Raw genomic sequence first — 23072 nt, forward strand, 5'->3', positions numbered from 1 at the left:
TAATTGCCTCATGCATTGATGTGACGAAACTTTACTGCTTGAAGATGCCATTTATTTTCTTATACCTGAAACTGTCCTTTGAGAAGCAAGGAGATGGCCAAGACTGTTGTAGTTTCATTAAAAGTAAAGTGTTTCACCAAGACTAAAAGACTGATTAGAGGCTTTATAGCCAAATGACTGTATGAGATGATATATGGTGAAAGATAAAAATGCTTTCTTTAGCTTATATAAATTTTGGCATTGAAAAACGAGGTTAAAACAGACATTGAGACATTAACTTTAAAATAGACATAAAACAGGCATTTTAAAAAAGACAAAACATATAGAAGAGTTTTAGACATGTTTTTAAACATAATTCCTAGTCCCTACCAGGAAACAGGAGTGACATACTCGAGCTTCTCTTTGGTGGCCACAATCAACAAGTGCACACTACTCCTGTCCCATGGTTTCTTTTCAGAAAGTATGTGTCTTTCCACTGTAGCTGGATCACAGTTAAATGCTGATTTTAATCCTGTGAGCACCCAACTTGGGGCACACAGTAGGCTACATGTTTTTGTACTGTAAATTATCATTACATTTATATAATGTTCTTTCAGAGAAACATTTTATGGAAAGTGGTGATTCCCTTTTCCTCCACCACTTTTCTTCTGCTCTTTCTTTATTGTACCAATTCCTTGTATTTTCCTCTACCTCCCACCCAGCCAGTTTTCCCGATATGGTTAGACTGCACTTAAAAAAAAAAGGCGGGGAAGAGGCAGTGGCACAACACACCAGAGGACTGAGTGGTTGAACCAGAGAGGGTGGTTCCATGGCCGGGCACAAAAGCTCTTTGATCTGTTAATGCTTATCTTCCCCATGTGGGCACAAGACCTGCTTCTTCCCACATCCTTTATTTTTGCTTTTGTTCTGTGTGTGTGTTTTCACTTGTGAGAGGAATTCTGGAAAGGCTTAGTTTGATTTGCCTCCTGTTCAAGTCACTGGGATTTTTGGAGTTTGCTTCATGGGACCCAGGACTTTGCACTTATTTTGGGAACAATTACAGGATTCCAGTTACTGAGTGGACTAGATAAATGCAAATTCCCTAAAGAAAAGGTTGCTCATCCTGGCTTTTTATTTGTATAGAGCCAAAAGGCTGCAGTTGAGATTGAAGCCTCATTATGATGGACATTATGCAAATACTACATTTTTTTAATCCCTTGAAGGGTTTGTAATCTAAAGATGTCTGTAGTACGTTCATAAGACAATTGAAGTATTGCTGATGTATATGTTTTTTGCTGCTCCCAGCCATGAATCCATGGTTAGTATGATAACATAGGTTACAAGTGGTGCAGGATATATATATTTGCCTACAAAGTTGTGTGGCTGCCTTCAGTGGAGGAAAAGAATTTGAGATCCTGTTTCAAAAACAATGTGGGTGAAAATGGAGAGAGCAGAATGGATCAAGACACCCAATACTTTGAAATTGCCTAGGGGTCTTTGGCATATGTAATACGCTAAATAACAGGTCCCTTGAAATTTAGTCCTAGGCTCAAAAATTCTACCTCATCATAAGTATGTTTTTTAAATTATATATTTTAATTTTTTTTCTAGATTACTTTCAGATTCTGAACAGACTGATGTTTTAAGAAAAGCAAGATCTTATATACAGCAGGGAAAATATAATGATGCGGTAAGTAATTTCTTACTGTACGGCGACATGTCTTAGAAATCTTGGGCAAAATCTGCAACTTGCATTATTTTTCTTTTCCGTTAAGTTGTCTGACTTTTTCCTTTACAGATGTGTTTTGTTAATGTAAAATTAATTCTTTTGTAAAATTTGCAAAACTTCATATTTCCAGCTGCTCAGTTATTGATTGCTTTTAAATGACACTGTTATATTTTCAAATGATAGCGGTTGCTGATTCTGACAAAATGAACCAAGCTGAATTTTTTGTGTAACTTTCAGGAAGCTGGCTACTGACAAATTGGGCTCAGTGTTCTCTGGTAATATTTATTATGCTCTGATGTGAAAAAAAGACACATAGCACCTTTTGCTGAAAGATTTTAGCTTTGTGACAGTGTCTCACAGAAGTCTTCATACAGCAGATATGTGTCACTGCCATTTTACAGCTGCGTTAACTTGATGTTGAAGAGTTTGCCTATGGTCACACACTGAACCAGAAACCTAACTAGCAAAAGAACCTCTGCCTTGATCTAGCCATAAGTCATGGGGTTTTTTATCCCTCATCTGAGCCAACTGTATATTAATTTTGCAGCGAGTCTCTGTAGATTGGATTTATATACAGTAGATCCAAATTTTAACAGGCTTACACTGCATACAAATTTTGTTCAAGAAGTATATGAAAATGTCAAGTATACAAGATTAAATTTAATCTAGAAAAACATGTAGAAATATAATTTAATTTAGTTCTTTCCATTTGCCCTTTTTTCTAATATGCTTTCCGCAAGGTTAATAAAAGTTTTATATACAGAGTACTTACATTTCAATTTAAACTTCTTGGCAATCAGAAGTTGCTGATTTTGAAGTTAATGGACGCATTCCTGCATGAGATTAAAATTTGTCTTTTTCAGGTCTCTAAGAGTTCTATACTTGGTGCATTAATTTGTTAGAAATTATATTTATCTGTCACCCCTTTCCTCCCCCCAAAATGTGCAGGTACATACGCACACATCCAAGTTGGTGTTAGGGTCAAGATCAGTCTCTTGGCCAGCAGTGCCAGTTGGGTTGGGGCATTGTCACTCTCCTGTACTGACAGTTAAAGGGTTGTGTTCCACCAACTGTTCAGCAACTTTTTGACTGCCCCTGACAAGCCTTATGATACTTCTCAATATCTCTATCTGTACACAGTTCTTTTCATTGTAAATAGAGCAGTTAGAAGTAGTTTGGCAAGTTTTTGCTTGTGTTGGTTCTTTACCTCCCTTAATTTTCCCCAGGACTGATTCTTAAGGATGTATCATTTTAACTGTTCTGGCTTAACATATTGCCAGTGCAATTCAGCAACTGGTACACTGTTTGTTTTTGGAAGAGCTCATATCCCTGACAGATGATCACTATATGTCCACTTTTACATGGGTGAAAGAGGCCACCTTTTCATATTTTTATTCAAGGACCTGTCATCATGTGGCCAGGGCAGATTTGACTTAAGCTCCACATCAGTCCAGAAGCACAACTGCAACTTCCAGTTTCATTAGTTCCAGAGATCCACCATCACAGGCTGTCCCTGGTTCACACCCCAATATAGCTGAAGTCAAAACTTCAGAAAGGGCCATACCACTTCTCTGGGAAGAGCAGAGGCAGATGTCAGCCTTAGCATCTAACCCCTCTAATATTGCTTGCTTTGGCACAGTGTATTGGCAGTGTGTTTGCTGCTTTTAATTAACGAACCAATGTTTAATAGCTGTGTCTATTTTGGCACTGAGGTAGTATGTAGTACCAAAGGTTATCTCCACTACTCTCCACAGGCTTAAATATTACCACCAGGGAACTGATGACCTCTGCCTCAGTAGTAGCAGATGCATGCCTTATTACAGTTTGACCAGCAATTAAACTAAGTATTTGGTTTCAGCAGCCTTAAAACTAGGTTGTTCTTTTTTCTCTTCAGTTGCCCAATGCAGTGAGCAAGGATTCAGTACATATGCTGCATATTCTCAGAAGTCTTTTTTTTTGAGCATAGAGGTCTGAAAGAGAGATGAAGACTTTTTTACATGCCTGATTGTATAGACAAGTAAGAATAAGCATGTATCCTGATATTATTCTTTCTGGCCCTTGGGCCATTTTTCCATATAATGTTCTAGCACAGCACTATTAGAATTCCTGGCTTTTCTTTACAATTCCATAGATGCCCAATGAAGTAATGGATTTACATTTGAAAAAAATGATCCTTTTCAAGTATTTTTCCTTAAACTATGTTCTAATTAAGAAGGTAGAGGCTACACACCAGATTTTCAGAATCCTATCATTTTCTTACAAAGGGCCAAATCTTTCAGTTTCCCCAAAGCTGTTCATCTGCTGATGGAATGAAAGGTCAAGCAGTGACAGCCTGGAGGGACAATCCTAGTAGGTTTCAGAATGTATTAAGATCTGTTATGAGCTAATTTAAATCTCTACGCTGTAATTAGGATTCACTCTACTAGGGCTCAGGCAGCTTCTGCCGGTTCCTTGAAAAACACTTCTGTTTCAGATACCTGCAGGGCACCTTTTTTGGAGTCCTATCTATGTTTTGAATAAACAGTGTTCCCTAATAGAAGCAGATTGCTGCTTTTGGTAGAGTTGTGTTGCAGTCTTTCAACTTTACACGTGTATCTTAGAAGTCACTCAAGGCAGACTATATGTGGAGCAACCCTTGAAGAAGAAGGAAATACTTGGAGTTCTTCAAGACGAGTTGTCCTTATATATATTCCAAAAACTATATCTTCCTTCCCATCCTGTCAGAGTGATGCATCATTTGGATTCTAAACTGGTGAAGGAACTAAGTCACACCTGAGCATCCAGGGCACGTATGTGGCCTGTATAGACAACCGCAGGCCAAAAAGCTGTGCTCTTGAGGGTGTGGGATACGTGAATATACATTAACTTTGAGTTAACTGTCCTTCGCTTTCTATTTTTAGGCAGATTTATTTTTTGATAATCTTGTCTCACACACTAAACTGTTGCATATGCTCTGTTCTCTCTAGATATCTCTTTGCAAAACCTTAATTATCCTTGCTTTGGAAGGACTGTCATATTATCATACTTACGACAGATTGTTCCTGGGCATAAGTATTGCAATGGGTTTTGTGGGCTGGACATCCTATGTGATTTTGCTGATTATTAAGACGCATACCAATCTGATGAGGACTGTCCAGAATAATAAGGTAGGTTAAAAGATATAGTGACTGCCCAGTTATCAGTAATATGCACACATGTAGTATTAATTTCTTTAAAAACAGTGGTCTGGCTGATGTCTCCATGAGTTTAAAAAGAGGCTTTCTGGCTCGTAATCCTTGTTTTTTGGTGGAAATCTCCCTCACCAACTTTCAGGTGTGGTTTGGAACATTCCCCCCCACCAAGGGTTGCTAGATAATGTATGGGAAGGAGCATTCAGATTAATCCCACTTCGCGATGAGGTTTGTAGTTCACTGGATCTCTGAACTAAACTAAAAACACCAAAAAGATATCTGCATTTAACTAGTTCAGTTTTAACTTAATGGAGACTCATAATTGTTTTTCTTTACAATGTTTCTTTATCTGTATGAATTTCAATCATAGTTTCTTTGATTGCATTTTCAGTATTTGTGCATTTTTGTTTATGACTACATTGGAATCATAGTCTAGTAGTATACAGAAACTATATCTTTCTCTAGTGTTCTGACACTCTATGTATGGTATCATTTGGGCACTGTATTAAAAAAATGGAAGCTTTAATAGGTGCCTCAGAAAAATCTCCATAATACTGGCATTTTAAAGTTACTGTCTATGGCAGTCATTTTGCTTGTGACCTAATTAGATACTGACAATGATGTACAACTAGGGAAGAGATTAAAAAGCTATCTCTCTAACATCAGGAGAACCTAACTCCATAAATAAATATGAGCCTTTTAGCCAGAATTCAGTGACCTCCCTGCCTCCCCACCCCAAATACAGAGTTAAGATTACCTCTTGTTGTCTTATGCTGTTTTAAAATGTAATTTTCTTTAAAACTGGAATATCTGAAAACCAAGAAATAAAGGGCAAAGGTGCGTGCCCATGCTACTTTAGTTAAAGAATTGTATACAAATATTTCTGCTGCAGACACTGTACTTGGTGTAACTGCATTGAATGGTGGATGGGAATGTTGGAGCTACTTGCCAAAGCTGTGTTTATGATGGACTTTGAACTACAGATGAGCCCCTTTGCTTGATCCCAGTGTGTACGTAAGCAAAAGGAAATACTGCATGTGCACTCTTGAACAATTCAGGGCATGAATAATGTGTTCATTTGTTGTGCTGCAAAGTATGTCAGCACTTCATAGCACTACAAAAATGTAGTGCTATATGGGTGTGAAAGTGTTCCATTCCCCCTTGCTGGACAAAGGTAAGCTCTCCAGCTAGGGGCCATTAGGGTATTGCTCCTTGGTTTCCACTGCCCCCAACAGAGCCCAGTTGCTGCTGCTCTCTCCCCTGCCAAGGACTGCGGGCAGTCAGTGATCAACTAGCAAAGCCCCAGCTGCCCAGCTGTGCTAAACATCTGCCAACAGAGCTACAACTTTGAAAGAAGCAACATTGTGTAGTACTTTTTTGTAGCACTTCATGCAGTTTGAATGGCTCTTTGCTTGCTTTTTGTAGCACTACAAAGGCCATATTTAGCCCTACAAATGTAGTCCCTATCCGTGGTCTCCATAAGTCTCATTTAAGTCCTGCACTATGTAGGTTGCCAGCAGTGAGGCCCAAGTGGGATTTTCTTTCCATGGGGAGTGTTAGCAATTACCAGATATGAGCATGGTTTGTGGGTTATTAAAAGTATAGTAATAGCAGTGCTTATCAGGATGAATGGGTTATAAAATTTAGCAGTAATGCTGTTTTTTTCTGTATAGTAAGATAAGCTCTGGAGTAAAGGCCAGGAGTAAGTCGTTTCTGTGGAGTACAGTTCAAAAGCAGATTACATTTGTGTGGCAGGGGCATCAAAGAAGGCAGGAGTTAGCTCATCTGCAATTGTTAGACCTTTTCAATTAACACTTTGCAGTTCAGGCGGTGTTGGTTAGTTAAATGTTGCTATAGGATTCCAGATCTTCCTTCCCACTCTTGGATATCCTGTTCATAGTGCAGCAGCAATTATGGTCATGCTACTGTTGACAAAGCTGGTAAGAAATCACAGATGTGGTCTGTGTCCCAAAGTCTTTAGCAGTTTTATGTGTTGGTTACAATCCAAAACATGAGAGAACTGGAGCACCTCCTTCCCCCTCTCCTTCCCCAGCATCCTTCCCCATCACAATTTCCAAGGAAACTTCCCTTTTCATCCCATTAAGCTACTAGCTTTTCACAAAACCTTAGCACCTGGTGCTCTTTACAGTTTGGTACTTTCTGCTGTTGCTGCTTACATAAATTACAGGCAGCAGCTTATTACATGGCCATATCCAAGCTACGTAACCAAGGAAGTGCTATACACCAGACCAGGCCCTGACTCCCTACAAAGTCAGTCCCTTACGTGAGCTCCTGATTTTTTTGTTAGATTTTTCAGATATGCCTTTGGCTTGTCTGGTCAACCCTACCTGCATCCAGTTCCTATACCATAAGCAGGCATGGCTTGCACTTTTTTTAATAGTATATTTTTCTAGAAACCAGTTAGGGAGCACCTTCAGCCTATTTTTGTTCCTCTCCCTTTGTCTCCCCGCTCCCTCTCCACCAGATCCTTATGCGGGAGCTTTAGGGGAAGGTCTGAGACCGTATCATAGAGAGTAAGGGCCCCCAGATTCACAGGAGGCAAGGAAAGGGGCAAGTACACCACAGAGATCCTGGCTCTCATGGAGAAGCAGGCAGAGGGATTCAGATATATTCAGAAGGGGCATCTTGTCAGATCTGGAGCATCAGAATAATGCCTATGTGTTTGTTGAATACCAGATTCAGTATTCTCCCCAAAACATTTGGTGGATGACAAATCAGGTAAATGTTAAGTGATCCCACCATCAGCACGATTGGTACATTTGTGAACCATAAAGAATGCTGCATTTTGTAAAGGGGGAGAGGTGGGCAGTCAAGGAGCCTGTATTTTGGGAAACATTGGTTCAAATTTTTTTAAATGTGGGTCACTAACCCTACCATGCAACCCCACAAACTCAACTAATGTCAGAGTAGTTAGGCATACAGATTTTAGGGTATGTCTGCATGGATATGGTCAACCCCTGTGGGCAGCCAAGCCCAACCCTGAAAGCTCTGCTGAGTTTTTGGGTAAGTCAGTCTTGCTTCCTTATCTACCTTTTCCATAAAAAAATGTTTTGTGAAGCAGGCTTTGAGCATGAGGCCCTGCCAGCAACAATCCCATGATTTCTGTTCTTGTATTCCAGTCCCTTCACACCCTATTTTGTGCTTCTCCTGCTCATAATGGCCAAGTCTGGATGTGGAAAAATTGGTTCACAGTTTCTTAGAAGCACGCTGCAAATATGTGCAAGTGGATGGCCTTGGTATGGATTTAAAGTTTTTAGCCTGTACCGAGGCCATCCACTTTTGTGTATGTGCATTTCTAAGAAACTGTGAACTAGTTTCTCCACAGGGACAGATATGCAGGAAATCCATGAGGTTGAAGTTTTATTTCTTTACAAAGGAAATTGTATACAACAGTTCTTATACATTATCACTGCTGAAATTTGTCTTCTGCAAACGTCAGGAATGGAATCCATTTTTTAAATATCTCCCTCTTTTGTCACTGTTCTAATCATCTAATCTGATGGGATAGTTTCTACATCACCAGGCTGTAACAGATTTATTTTACTATGGTATTTCAATCTGTAGTTGAGAGCAGATAGGGGTGTGATTACTTCTTCTACATTTAAACAGTACATAATCTGACAGCCAAACCCACAAGGATATCAGGTCTTCATTCTGCACAAAGCAAACTTCTTTTACTGGGGCATTCAGTGGGCAAACTTGTGGATCCAAAGGGATATTACCACCCACCGTGATAGTTATTATTCTGGTTGTTTTCCTTCAGTATATATGGATCTCTGGGAACAAGCACCACACTTAGGAAAAGGGGTTTCTTTCTCCACACATTCTCTAATATGAGGCATCACCATTAGAAAATGTGTTGGATCAGGAGTATTTTATAAAAGTTTTCTTCATATAAAATGGATACAGAAGATGAATAAACCTGTTGAGATATTTCTTCTACTACATACTCCTGTTACTACCCCTCTACAAAGCCTTCTACCGATTCCACCTCAAAATCTTCTCTTCCCCTCCTTTCCCTGCCATCACTTGATCAGGCAGCATATATTTTTTTTCTTAATCTATTTTCAGTGTCATCTGTATTTGCTTTATGCCAGTTGACATGCCCCCAAAATAAAAGGCTCATGTTACAAAAGCTGATTGAGGAGGGGAAAACAGGAGGCATCTTGCTATCAATTTATGTCACATTGATTTAGACTGAAAATAGTTGGGTTTAGATCAAGCTCAGTTGCTTTGCAATAGCTTTGCAGTATCTACCTTGTGAAAATTGGTAGGCTAAGAAAACATTTTGGCTGCTGTCTCTGCTAACACAGTGTGTAATGTGTTTGGGTCACTGCACATATCACCAGGGATCCAGGTTTTCCATTTTCCACGGAAAAACAGAAAAAACCGTGGATTTTCCCTTTTACCCAGGAAAAACATGGATTTTTCATTTTAAGAGATGTGGGCAACTGGTGCCTCCTGAGCCTGGAAGGCACTGGATCACTGGGGGTCCCCCATCACGTTGTATAAGGAGGAGATTAAAGACTCTCAAAAAAATCGTTTAGATATTTTCAGAATAAATTACATTTGTTGATGTATATGATAGTGAATGCTTAGTTAACATCTTCATGTATTCAGTAAATTATTTTGAGGATATTCCTGTAGTGATTCCTGCAGTGTCTGGGCTGAAATAAGATTGTTTCTGCCCTTTTAATAAAGAATTTTAAAATTGAATAATGTTCAGAAAAATCATAATGCATAACTGATGTTTTCTTTCTTTTTTAAGAAGGAATAACCCAGAACTTAATGACTTTTGTTATTAATAGAGCCAGTGAACACACTAAGAGTATTCAGAGCATTAGCTATGCTATGCAAAACTTGGAAGTGTGCTCATAAAAGCCAGATGTTTTTTTAAAATGAGGTCAGCTGAATCAAGTCAAGTGATTCTCTTAAAAGAAATGAGTCTCTATGTCCTTGGTCTGGAGGCTTTCGTTCATTTGCTGTAACTGGCTTTTTTCAATAGAATCCTTTCTGTTGCCTCACTGACTCACCCGTATTACTATTGGTTTCTGTTGGTTTACTTCCTATGCTACTTGGAACTGGTGGTAAGATTTCGTATATCCATGTTAAAACTATGTGATGTGTAGGGAGTATTGAAATGGCACGAAGGAATTTGTTTTGTGATTAATCTGTAATGGACTGGAGGACTTATCCATTTGTTAGGTAGAATCTCTATCTAATGGATTGTAACTGTAACCTTAAAGTGTCACCACTGTTGTTCCTCTGCTTTACCTAGGACAGGTTAGGTTGTGTGACAGGGTTGATAGTGCAGTTTTTGTAATAAGGTAACCAAGAATTGGCATGGGATGGTTTGGATAGGCATGATCTGGCAGGGGGTTGGACTAGATGATCTCTGGTTGTAAGCCTGTTCCCATCTGCAATTTGGGACCAGGAAATGGGTCAGGAAATTTGGAAGCAGGGGAGAGCAGTGGTAGTTAATGTATGCTGAGGCCATGGGAATGGAAGCTTTAAACCTCCTTCCCTGACTCCAGCCCTTTAAACCCTGCACATGAGACCCCAGCCCTGCTCTGCCAGAGGAGCATGGCCACATCCCGGCTCAGGGCTGGCATGCTCAAGTGGGGAGGGAGGAGGGTTTAAACCGCCTGCCTCAGCATGCCAACCCCAGGCTGGGGCATGGCCATGCCCCCCACCTCCCCCATTCAGGTGAGGTACAACACCCCGGCAAGGGCTGCTGTCTCCTCCACCTGAGCAGGGAGTGGAGGAGCAGGGGGATGCAGAAGCCCGGCAGGGGCTGCCGCCCCCCACCCCCCCCAAGGAAACCCCAGCTGGGAACACAGTGGGGGAAGCTGTGGGAGAAGCTCCCATCGTTCCCTTACCGGTCCCAGTCTCCCAGCGCTTTAAAAAAAGAAAAAAAATAGCCCCGCACTCACCAGCTGTAGCGGTGGCAATCAGGGTGTCTGGGGGCATGTGGCAGAGCCCCCTGTGCAGCGTGGGGTAGTGGGGGGGGGGGCAGTGGGGATCACCCTCCCCCTGCTTGTCACCCATGCAGCAGCTGTTGCATAGTGTGGGTGCAGCGTGGCTCAGCAGGGTGCTGCGTGCTGTCTGGGAGCTGGGGCAACTCCAGCTGTCAGCCGGAGCCCAACACCACTCAGCCCCAGTGGCCTCAGCTCCCAGACAGTATGCAGCACCCTGCTGAGCTGCGCTGCATCTGTGCCACGGTGCAGCTGCCCCATGAGTGCCAGGCGGGGGGGGGAGTGATTCCTGCTGCCCCCCCCCCCCACTGCCCTGTGCTGTGGGGGGAAAGGGGAGCTCTGCCATGAGCCCTCAGAGGCTGTGATCACTGCTGCTACAGCTGGTGAAATGCAGGGCTTTTTCTTTTCTTTTCTTTTTTTTAAAGTGTTGGGAGGCCTAGGCTGGGTAGGGCAACCATGGGGGCTTCTCCTGTGGCTCTCCCTGGCCAATCCAAGTCTCCAAATTAGCACCAAAACAGTGTCAAAACTCCGAAAGAGATTCGACTGAAACAGAAAAGCAGCCTGAAACACCAAAAGAAATCACTGTTCCTCCGAAACGGCTGAATCTGAAACAGAAATGAAACACAGCCATTTCGCATAGCCCACTGCAAGGGACCCCAGCCAGGGACTACCTGGCAGGGGTGGAGCAGCCCCTGTCTGGCTTTTCCCCTGTGCTCCCTGCTTGCGTGGAGGGGCAGTGGGCCATGTCAAGGCCAGGGAGCAGAGGGAAAGCTAGGTACAGTGCCCAGCTGGGGTCCCTTCCAGTAAGGAAGCGGGGGGTTTAAGCCTCCTTCCTCCCTGCCTCAGCTTGCCAGCCTGGCTGGCATGTAGCCACACACCCCACCTTTTCACTTGAACCGGGATCAGGGAAAAGCCTGGCAGGGGCTGCTGAGGCTTTGCCAGACCAGCCCGGGCTAGAGTCCCAGGTGGAGGGAGGGGGCTTAAAGCCCCCTCTTGCCCTCTGTCTCATTCCACCTGCCTGGCCCCAGGGTCTGGCTACCCTCCTTCCTCTGCTGCAGTGGTGAGTGTGGGGAAAAGCTTGGAAGGAGCTGCTTCATGGAGCAGGATTTCACCCCTCTTCTTAGCCAGCCAGCCACTGTCAATGCTTCAGGTGGGGAGCAGAGGGGCGGGACCAACCCTGCTCTCTGGAAGAGACAACATAGCCCAGGCTTTGCAGTTTCGGCTGCAAAGCATCCTGGGATGCTGAAGGACTGTGAATTAACTTGAACTGGAAAGGGGTCTGGAACAGAAGTTCTGTAAACTGTTTTCACCTATATCGGTTAAGTCTGATACTACATCCAACCAGGTTTACCTAAGGCCTGCTTTGGCCATTTTGTAAGTGTTTTAAATGCACTGAACGTCTGTTGTTACAGGTTTAAACCAGTTTCTGATAACTTAAACCAGTTTATGTTTAACGTTTGTTCCTAGCCATTGACTCTTTTGTGTGCAGCCTGCGGGCATGCAGCCTCCGGGCACTCAGAACATGGACAGTCCTGACTTACCCCTCTCTACAATAGCTACCTCTTGTCAGTCGTTATCTGCAATCTTGGGATTTCAATGTAAGCTGTTCAGGACAAGGTCTGTCTTGGGTCCTTAGAGTGGTTAGCACAATGGGATTGGCATATGTTTTGCATTGATCCTACTCTTAATAATGAAAGAGGCAAGGATTTCTTAAAATGATAGCTTTTATTGGACCAACTGTGTAATTGGGATAAACTTAGACAAGCTTTTGAATGCAAGACATCCTTTGTCAGGTCTCTTGTGGACCATCACAGCTAAAACATTACTCTTATACTACCTTAATAAGGAAGAGATCCTTACAATACCTGTTGCTTTTTACTTTCTTGCGTGAACAATAAAACTCATCAAACATATTTTTAAAGAAGATTTATACATAACAAATGGATGGTTTTCAGGAAACAAATGCAAACTACAATGCTCTTCTGGTGCCCATCCTTGTATAGGAAAGCTTTACTTACGTAAGGCAAGTTGTGACATCTATCTGTTGGTCCTGAGAAGAGATGTAGATTTTCCTGTAGAAATGTAATGGTCTGTATTTCAAGTTAATTATTGAACTTCCTATCATGCTAATTCCTAATACAGTAGAAATAGGTGTTTTAAAAATTGCACTAAAAAAATTACATGCTGAAAAATCCATATACAGGGTGTTGGCAGGCATAACAGTTGCACAGGTTTCAGTTGCTTCATTCAGATATAAAGCTCCCATGTTTAAGTTCATCTGGAATATTTATATGAATCATTTTGTGTTTTTCAGGCATCTTCTGTTTTTGCATATGGCTTTTCAGCTGTTGGAATATTTATAGCTTTTTTCCTGCTGATTCAAGCATGTCCTTGGACCTATTACATATACTGTCTGTTACCGGTACCAGTCTGGTATGCTGTTGTGAGAGAGTAAGTAAAGCATAAAGTTGTGTGAGACAAAGCCATGTCTCTTTCCTCTGTGATGATTAGATTATCCAAAAGGTATTGACAAATATTTTTTTTCATTTGATTTAATGAAATTTTGTTTTCTGATTCATTCTTATCTTCCCCCTAGTGGATAGAGTAATATCCATAATGTCTCTTGTATTAGGAAACCTTGAATAGTAAATGGTTAACATCTGACCGAGTAAAGTGCAGCTTGTGAAAGCAAACACCTCTCTGAATGAGTTGGTCTCTGATATCCTCCCTGCCCTGCCTTCTTGAATAGTAAAAATAACTTTTATCTTTCAAAAAAACAAAATATCCTTGCCTGATGGAGCTTTTTTTAGTTCAGGAATGATTTTTGAAGTGGTTAAAATGTTGAATTACAGTACCCTATTCTATAATTTGGGCAACTTTTCTCTCCAGCCCAATTAACTTTTCGATCCTCCAGATAGAACTGGCAAGTTCCTGTTGGAAATGAGGTTGCTAGGTGGTACCATCCAGGATCACATCCTCATTTTGCAAGACGTATTCTTGGTTTTGTATTCCCTTAGGAGAGTAAAGACGGGGGAAAACTTCTAGATTATGGAAATACATGTAAACTTGAGGTTGCAGTTCTTTGCCTAATATAATGTTGTTATGTTAATATTAATAACATATTTATTTTCAGGGAAACTATTGTGATTGGCATGTATTAATGGACTTTATAGTAAGATGCCAATAAACCTAACTGAGCATATTTTTCTAAAAGCTTTTCAACTTTGCATTAGTTTTGGTGGATACTGACCATAGTGTAAAATGCTTGTCAATGCTTGTCAGCAACCAATTTAAAGAGGTTAGTCTGATACTTGCAAAAATACGGGTCAAAGTAGAAAAAATGGCTTCTTGTGAATGCTTATGCTCTGAACCATCTGCAGTTAGGGTGGAGACCCTCTCTCTTTGTTTTAACTAAATATACATTCATTATTCTTCTCAATCATTTTGAACAGATTCCCAGTGATTCAGGATCTTATAAAACTACTCTTGACATTTCCTCTGCATCAGTCTATTGGATTCCTATTCATTTGTGCTCTGGGAATTGAAATATTAGTAAGTACTTGATTAGTATTATTAATAAAGTACTCAGCTAACTTGTCTGCCTGAGAAAATGTCACTTGCCTATTTTTTTTTGATCTCATGTTAGAATTTCTGTTAGGTTTTCAGCTTCTTCTACCGTTCTACACTTACTGTTGGTCTCATCATTTTTGCTGGCTGGCCGGTGATCACGCAGCTATGGGCTCAAGCAAAGGTATGGATTTGGCCAAAATAATTCTGTCATTGGTTATCAGGATTGGACTTCATGATTATTCTTTCTCTAAAGAAAGCATTGAGATGAGGAGTAATATTTAGAAAGGCAAAGGGATGCAGCATTTTTTTTAATCTATCGCTAAGCCAAAGCAGTAAGGCTGCTGAACAAGCTGAGTTGCTGTGACATTAAACTGACAGCTGATATTGGTTGTGGGATGTCTGTGTTGCATTTGGTAGTCACTGTCCTTGCCAGACAGGTTTCTTGAGAACACAAGATTTCTCCTGGAGTCCCCCCCCATCATAGTCTCCATGTCATGCTTTCATCCTACCTTCAGGATAGCTGCAGTTGTCAGTTTAGTGTTTTGTGATGCAGTGTTTTATTAAGTCCTTGCATTGAAATCAATATAAATACTCATATGCAGAAGTGTCAATACAACGTAGCTGTTTTGTAAACATTAAGGACCTCAAAGGGGGTATGCATGATTGATCAGAGTACAGTAGATAATTTAGTTAAAGTATTTACTCTAATCCAAGACAAGGTCTTGCCCCGCCCCCGGTAATATGGAGGCAAAACCTTTAATCTTTGACTTGAGTCCAAGGTAGGGTCAGGACCAGAGCTGCAGATGCCGCTGCCTCATCCCGCAACTGCCTCTGCCCCCACCTCTCCCTCCACAATGCAGTGGCAGCAGCTCTGGCAGCAGCACTACAGTGGTGGTGGCTGGAATAACAATGTGCTTTGTGCCTCAGGTTGCAGCTGGGCTGGAGTCCTTCTAGGGCTGTGGGGAGGTGGGAAGAGGAGGCAGGGAATAGGCAGAGGCAATGGAGGGGTAGCTGGGGGTGGTCAGAGGCTGCGGAGACAGGCATCAGGAGGAGAACAGGTGCCATGGGGTGCAGGGGTGAAATCTGCCCCCAGCAGTAGCAAAATCCACTGTCACTCTAGAGAACTAAAATTCCCAGGGTGCCCCTCTGATGTACGCTGCTGCTGCACTGCTGCTGATCTTTGGAGCCCACTAGTATAAATGGTGGGAGGAGCAACCAGGGCAGCAGCCCCAAGTGCTGCCCTTTGAAAAGAACACAAAACTAGCCACCACCGCAGCAGTGGCTGACTGTACCACCGTGATTGGCACTGTAGTAGCCTGGTGTTTCCTTATGTGTCAAAGCTGCCCCATACATGGAGCTGCCCTTCTATGCCTCTGCTAGAGCCAGAAATTGGGGGGCACCAGAATTAAGGCAATGTCTGGTTCATGTTCCCTGGTTGCCTGCCCCTTCTTATGCTACTGCTATAGAATACTTTTATGTGCCTGCAGCCTAGTACCAAGTGAAGCATGACAAAGTTTTTTCAAACCAAAATGTTCAATTTTCTCAGTTTTTGATGGTTTCCTACTATGGCTAAGTTAGAGATTGCTTAGAAAATGACGAGTCAAACATGTGGCTTTAATTTATGAACTAGAAAATATTACTGCCTGGTAAAATAGGGATGATTTATTAATTGTAGGATAATTCCTTTAACATTACACTTGTGTACAGGTCTCATATTTGCATAATCACTCCTTGCTGCCATAAGATTATTTACCAGGCTTAGGACACTACTTAACATATGCATAACTTGTTAACTCTCATTGGCTTCAGTATGACTTTAGCAGTTGTCTAAATGCCTTCTTGAATTGGAGCACCTTTCTAAATGAAGCCAAAGTGCTCTAATATAAGTGACTCCATCAATTTTTTTCTGCTTATGTTATCTCAGATATATGCAGTCACTTTTTTTCACCCCTGGGGGGCTGCCAATAGCTGTTATGCTGCAAGCTCAGTATAGTATATATTGAAATGTTTTCTCCATTCAGTCGATTCTCTGTTCAAAATGACCTCCAAATATGCTGCTGTTCTGTTCCTTTGTTTTAGATAACAGCAGTAAGCTGGACTCTCTTATGTTGGCTTCTGGCAATGTTTCCCTTGATGCCTGTTGTCGGAAGAGAACCAAATATTTCTCTTGTGTAAGGGTAACATTTTTTTTCTTTGCAACTTTTTATTTCTCAATTCACAGATGTAGGCTGAGTTTTGATATATGTGAGGAATTCTGTTATTGGAAACTGGTTGAAACAGGTATTGAGATTCAGAATTTAAATGAGGTGATTATAGAAACGACAGTTATTCACTAGTATGGATGAAAATGGACTTTTAATTTTCCTACAATACTGTAACAAAAGGCACAGTGTTCTATAATTTCATGTGGAGAAAAGCATTTTTCACTATAGACAAATTGCAAATTGTACATGAAAATAAAGATCTTAATTAAAGGAAACTTTTTCATTTGGGTACAGACATGGTAAATAGCATTGACAAACATGAGAGAGCGCATTTCTCTAAAACCCATTTACTTTGACAGTGTCTTTCTGAATTCTGATACCTAATTTTAAGTCATTTGAATAATAGTGTATAGTTAATGAATTTCTTATAGTAACTAAATGAACTTTTCCCCTGTTTCTTCATGTCTCCTGTTTCATATCTTTCTGTTTCACATTTCCTAATCCATTTCTTCTTTCGGTTCTCTGTCCAAGTACAGGTTGTGCTTTTCTTTCCTTTGTCACTTCCACCCACCCCTTCAGTTTCCCCCATATTCCTTCTGGTACATCCTTTCTCCATGATCTGCTCCATTTCTTTTGCACTCTTCCTGGTCATCTTTCAGGATTTATCTTTTTCACCTGTCTAGTTTTCAGTCCCACTAATTTGTCCAGCTTCAGTTCAGTTAGATAGCACATGATGCTTAATGCAGAGAAATAAGAAGCTTGATTTGAACTTGACACTGCCTTTCACAGCCTTACAGGAGGTATTGTACCTGATGGAGCCATTTAAGTACTGTGTGACAGTGCATCAGTAAGATACAGCTTTAGATCAATGATACATGATGTGTGGGTTGGGAGGAGAACGAAAATCTATAATCTAAGGCTTTTCAGAACTATTGGTGCCCTGTTATAATTCCAACATTGACCTTTCTATTTTAATCAATCCTAGCAATTTTTATACAGACTGGCCCCAACCACTGCCCACCTGCTCAGGTTTTAATGTGGTGAGCATCTTAGAAATACCCAAATGAGATCTTTTTGTCATATGGCTATTGTTTTGGCTGCATATACAGTCCAAGCCTAATTTGTTGAATTACAGTACACGAGCAGTGATTGCATATCTTGGATTTTCCCATAAACATATTTTAGCTGATCTGGAATGTTTTGTGGATGTCTTTTTCATGGAGTCTTTGGAAAGGCTTGAAACAGTAATTTAGCACGGAGGTGGCACTTTGCGGCACTTGATGGAGTAGGGGTGGAAAATAAAATAAAATAGTAGTAGGTAAACTAGAGTGTCTGTGCAAACCAGGTACATTTATTAAACATTTTTATATCTCCAGCAACACTAAATCCCAGGTCAGGCCTCCTTCAGTAACTTATACCGAGTAGCCCTCAGTGTAATTCTCATGTTGGCTATATATTAGTACATGAAAGTCACTACCAAGTTCAAATCAGATTCAGCAGACTTTTTATAGAGGATGTATTTATTCAGTTCTTGTTTTTCATGAGTGCATATCACAGGAACCATACAGATACCTTTGACAATCCCTGCTGAGAGGCCAAAGAATTAATGGACATGGTAATTATACCATTTTAATGCTACCTGTGGTTCTTTCTACATCTAGGTTGAAGCAGAAGCATGCAGTGCATCTGTTCTCTCTCCCTGCCCCCCATACCTACACATTCTGTGCTTGTCAGTCTGGATCTTTTAATGAACACTGCATTCAGTTTTACAATGGTAAATAAAGTGTGAAGAGTATCACTACTTAAAAAGAAATGATCATGAGTAGTAGCATTCCTCCTATTAGAAATATACTGTTAGACTACTGCTATTTCAAAATGTTTGTGGTTATTTAAAGGCAGTGTTTTATTCATAGATTGTAGAGTTAGAAGGGACCACAAAGGATCATCGTGTCTGACCCCCTGCCCCAGGCAGGAAAGAGGACTGAGGTCAGATGACCCCAGCCAGGTGCCTATCTAGCCTCCTCTTGAAGACCTCCAAGTTGGGTGATAGTACCACCTCTCTTGGCAGCCCGTTCCAGATTCTGGCCGCCATTACTGTGAAAAATGTCTTCCTAATGTCTAACCTGAATCTACTCTCCACTAGTTTGTACACATTATTCCCAGTTACTCCTGGGGTGCCCTAGTAAATAGCTCATCTCCAATTCTCTGTCGTCTTCTCGTGATAAACTTATAGGCTGCTACAAGGTCTCCCCTCAGACATCTCTTGTGAAGGCTGAAGAGCTCCAGATCTCTCAACCTCCCCTTGTAGGATCTTGCACGGAGGCCACTAATCATACGAGTGGCCCTCCTTTGCACACTCTCCAGATTCTCCACATCCCTATTGAAGTGCAGCGCCCAAAACTGTACGCAGTACTCCAGCTGCGTCCTGACCAATGCCACATAGAGGGGGAGCATCACCTCCTTCGATCTGTTGGACATGCATCTGCTAATGCACGATAAGATGCAATTGGCTTTATTAATGGCTTTGTTACACTGCCAGCTCATGTTTGTCTTGGAGTCGACTATGACTCCAAGATCCCTCTCAGCCACTGAGCTGCTGAGGAGGTTATCCCCCAACCTGTAGGTGTGCAGGGGATTCCTCCTCCGTAGGTGGAGTACCTTGCATTTGTCTTTGTGGAATTGCATCCTGTTTCATACTGCCCATTGATCCAACCTGCCCATATTGGACTGTTTCTGCTCCCTGCCCTCTGGTGTGTTAACTTTGCCCCATAACTTGGTATCATCTGCGAAGTTGGACAGGGTGCTCTCTACACCCCCGTCCAAATCGCTGATGAAGATATTAAATAGCACCGGTCCAAGGACCAAACCCTGTGGGATACCACTGGGTTTTAATATTATGGCAAAACTTGAAACAAATTACTTTTAAACCACAGATATTTGTTTCTGTTCAATTCAAGCCCTTGCCAAAAAACCAATTCAGAAAAAACTGAAAATGATGGGTGCTTGTCTCAATATGAAAAACAAGACACACACACAAAACAAAAACTGAGTAATTAGAGTGGAGGAAAGAAAAGATTACAGTGACTCTTTGGATATGACAAGGCTTCAAAAAACAACAAGACTGGCTTTCCTTTTAATGAGGTTATTCCTGTAGGTTTTCTAAAGGAGATTTTTGTTGATATTTTATTTTATTTTATTTTATTTTATTTTATTTTATTTAACAGAACAGCAGCGGGTTTGTTGATTCTTCTTATATCTATCTCCTCTCTTCCATCTCTTTGGAAAAGCAAAAATAAAAATGTGCATCGCAAAGATCTGGCAATACTTCTTTTTCAGGTCAGTTACTAATTTTCAATACATCTGAATGTTTGCTTTCTTATATGTAAATTGTTTTGTGTTATATAAGGACCCAAAAGTGTAGGCCCTACCAAAAAAACAAAAATTAAGAACAGAAAAGTGATAAAAAATGAGAATTGTCTCACTGACTTCCTTTTTCAGTGAAACTGTGCTCATGGTAATAAACGGTTCTTAATATGGTAATGTTTGCAGCACCAAATACTCCTTCTCATTGTGGACACATTTCTTGATGTATATGTATTTGCTACCCATGCATGTTTTGATGTGTTGTTCTTCAAGGGTAATGGCTTTCTCGCAGTCCACAGGTATAACTGTCCAATATCAGGGGCACACTATCATCCAGAGAGTTTATCTTTTCCATTTCTGGCTTGAAGTTGAAGACCAGCATGCATCTGTAATTGACTTTTTATCTGAAGATTCTAAATCCTGTTCTTGTCTTATAACAAAATTGAGACTTTCCTTATATTTTCCTGAACTGTGTGACCATCACTTCCAAAATTGCATGTTAATTAACCAATTATAGGTATGTTGTTACACTTTCAGTAATCATTTGCACATGCACATCTCTTTAACTTGACACATGTTAAACAAAGCATCCCCCCCAGGCTAAAATTTCAAAAGCAGTCCCTTTGTAAAACCTATCAGTAATGTCACAGTTTCCTGCTTACCCAAAGGATGTGTTCAGTGCATCAGTTTGGAGGGGCTGAACAATACAAAAAAAAAAAGGCCCCATACTGTAGAAAACAAGTGCCTAAAAGCCTGTGTAAAATATCTGCCTGTGTACAAATAATGGTTTTTACTTGTGGCTCAGTGCTGTAGAAAGAAAAGCCTTTCTAGTTCCACAGTTCAGTGCTTTTTAAAAAGTTAGTATTTCTGTCATCTAGCAGCTAGCAGAGCTTTTATGGGAGTATCTTTAAAATAAATGTTACATGATCCTTAGCTCTGGGACCACAGCCTAATGAGGTAGCTCTTTGGTGCTTTTACATTTTCCCATGGAGACAGACCTTGAGTCTGAAGGTAAAGGAGATGCCAGGCTATTCTTAAGTCAGTCAAGGGATTCAGGAAATTCTGTTTGCTCTCAAGATGCTTGATTGCATCAGCACGTTCTGTCTGGCTGTTTGGGGAAGGATGCATTTCTTGCTATTAAGTGCTAGAGGCTCAAAAGGAAAAGATTGTAAAAAGTTGCTGCTGTTCCTAGAAGATAAGAAGCACTTGCCTGTTTGAGCTAGATTTGGGGTTAGTTTTTCAGTGGAAACCTTTCATTGGAAAATGCTGATTTATTGAGACTAACTTTTTTTCTCCCTCCCTGGGAATGTAGCAATTTTGACACAAGTTGTGGGGAAAGCTTTTCATTTCCAGGTTGGGCTTTCTGGTGAGAATGAGGTTTGTCCTGGGATAGGCAATAGCTCACAGAGTGAAGGCATTCACCTTGAAGCCATTCCCTGCTCCAAGTTGGAACAGTTTTTTGAATATGGGCCTCCCACATCCCAGGTATTTGTTCTATTTATCTGGTTTTCCTCTTACTGTTTTATTGTCCATTACTAGTTCATTGAGGTACTTGCTTTAGCCAAAACAAAAGCCCCTTCCTCATAAACAGCCTCCATGGTGTGAGTCAAGATTCTTAGCTCCTCTGCTAACATCTTCAGTCATTCAGAGCTGACTGGATTAGCAATGGAGAAGGCATCTGTTGTTCACTGAGAATAGTGGTTCTTCCGTATCAGGACTCTTACCTGTTCAAACATATTAGTGATTCATTTGAGAATGTTTAAGGAAGACCTCTGTCCTCATCCATGGTAGGGCCCAGCCTGAGAATAGTCACTTACACTTTTGCCCAACTCTCTTGGCAGAGACTCTGTGAACCCCTTTGTGAGTCTACTGATTCATCCGATCTCGAGCTTTTCCTGGCGATTACTGATATTTCTGTCTTTTTTGTGAGATCTGCTCTTTCATGCCAGGAACCCATTAACTCCTCATAAGGGCAAGGCTGTTCTTTGTACAGTATTTCCCATCAGTGTACTGAAATGTCCTCTGAATCAAGGCATTTTCCTGTCCTCCTTATGCCCTAACCCCCAAATGAGAGGAAGAATAATCATATTCCACTTAATGTCATAGTTGTCAGAGGCTGGAAGGGACCTTACAGATCATCAGGTCCAGCCCCCCTGCACTTGGGCAGGAAAGACTGCTGGGATCAGATGACCCCAGCAAGATGGGCATCAAGATGTTTTTTGAAGATTGCCATGGTGGATGACTGTACCACCTCTGTGGGGAGCCTGTTCCAAACCCTCGGCACTTGACTTGTAAAGAAGTTTCTCCGTACATCTAGCCCGAAGGGATCTTCAGTCAGTTTGTGCCAATTATTTCTTGTCCTCTTCTGGGGAGCCTTGGTGAATAGATGCTCCCCTAAGCCCTGATGTACGCCCCTGATATATTTATAGGCTGCCATCAAGTCCCCTCTGAGTCATCTCTTCTCCAGGCTGAACAGTCCCAAATCTTTCAGTCCCTTAGACTTTCATATTAATCCAGTACAATTCATATGTACCCAAGGTGAAAGTTAGAGAATGTTGAATGCCCTTCTGATCATCCTCCAGGCACTCAGACAGGAGCTAAGAGCTTCAAAAGCCATCTTGCTCAACTGAGCCAGGCCTTGTCTAAATGAAACTTGCACAGTAGCTGAAAGATACTGCTTGGCAGGGGACAAGGTTAATTTCTCCTCCTTTTTCAGAAGAAAACCCCCAAACTCAGCAACTGGGTTTTGCAACTTAGTGGTGGTTGCACACTTGCTTGACTTTCTGTTGCTTGGCCCCTTTGGCAATTTTTGGACACAGTCATCAAACTGAAAAAATCTTAGTGGGTTATCCCTCTTTGAGAGACAGGAGATTCAAATAATTTTCTTGCAGATAGCTGTGTTTTCCATTTTAGTATGTCTTTTAATTCTTGTATAAGCTGCCAATGTGACCACTTTTTCCTTTGCTGCTTAGGTTGGGACTTTAATAGAGAATCCTGCAATCTAGCCTTGCCTCTTGGCCCAAAGAAATTTCCTCCCTTACCAGTTAAATTGCTGGGGGCC

General features: G+C 41.3%; 1 protein-coding gene across 5 annotated transcripts in view; it reads left to right on the forward strand.

The window, feature by feature from the left end:
• PIGN (phosphatidylinositol glycan anchor biosynthesis class N) overlaps window positions 1-23072 on the forward strand; it is a 162044-nt gene that overhangs the window by 96823 nt on the left and 42149 nt on the right. For all 5 annotated transcript variants that reach the window (XR_016441351.1, XR_016441352.1, XM_090039316.1 and 2 more), the window contains 7 exons: window positions 1591-1669; window positions 4675-4854; window positions 13189-13325; window positions 14327-14426; window positions 14533-14625; window positions 16524-16615; window positions 19873-19984. Coding sequence is in view for 3 of the 5 variants with exons in the window: in XM_090039316.1 (XP_089895442.1) it covers window positions 1591-1669; window positions 4675-4854; window positions 13189-13325; window positions 14327-14426; window positions 14533-14625; window positions 16524-16615; window positions 19873-19984 (793 nt within the window). In the remaining 2 variants the exon portion in view is untranslated. The remainder of the gene's footprint in view (window positions 1-1590; window positions 1670-4674; window positions 4855-13188; window positions 13326-14326; window positions 14427-14532; window positions 14626-16523; window positions 16616-19872; window positions 19985-23072) is intronic.

The sequence above is a fragment of the Crocodylus siamensis genome, chromosome 3, assembly GCF_052110815.1.
Source record: "Crocodylus siamensis isolate JL-2025a chromosome 3, ASM5211081v1, whole genome shotgun sequence".
NCBI classification, from domain to species: domain Eukaryota; kingdom Metazoa; phylum Chordata; order Crocodylia; family Crocodylidae; genus Crocodylus; species Crocodylus siamensis.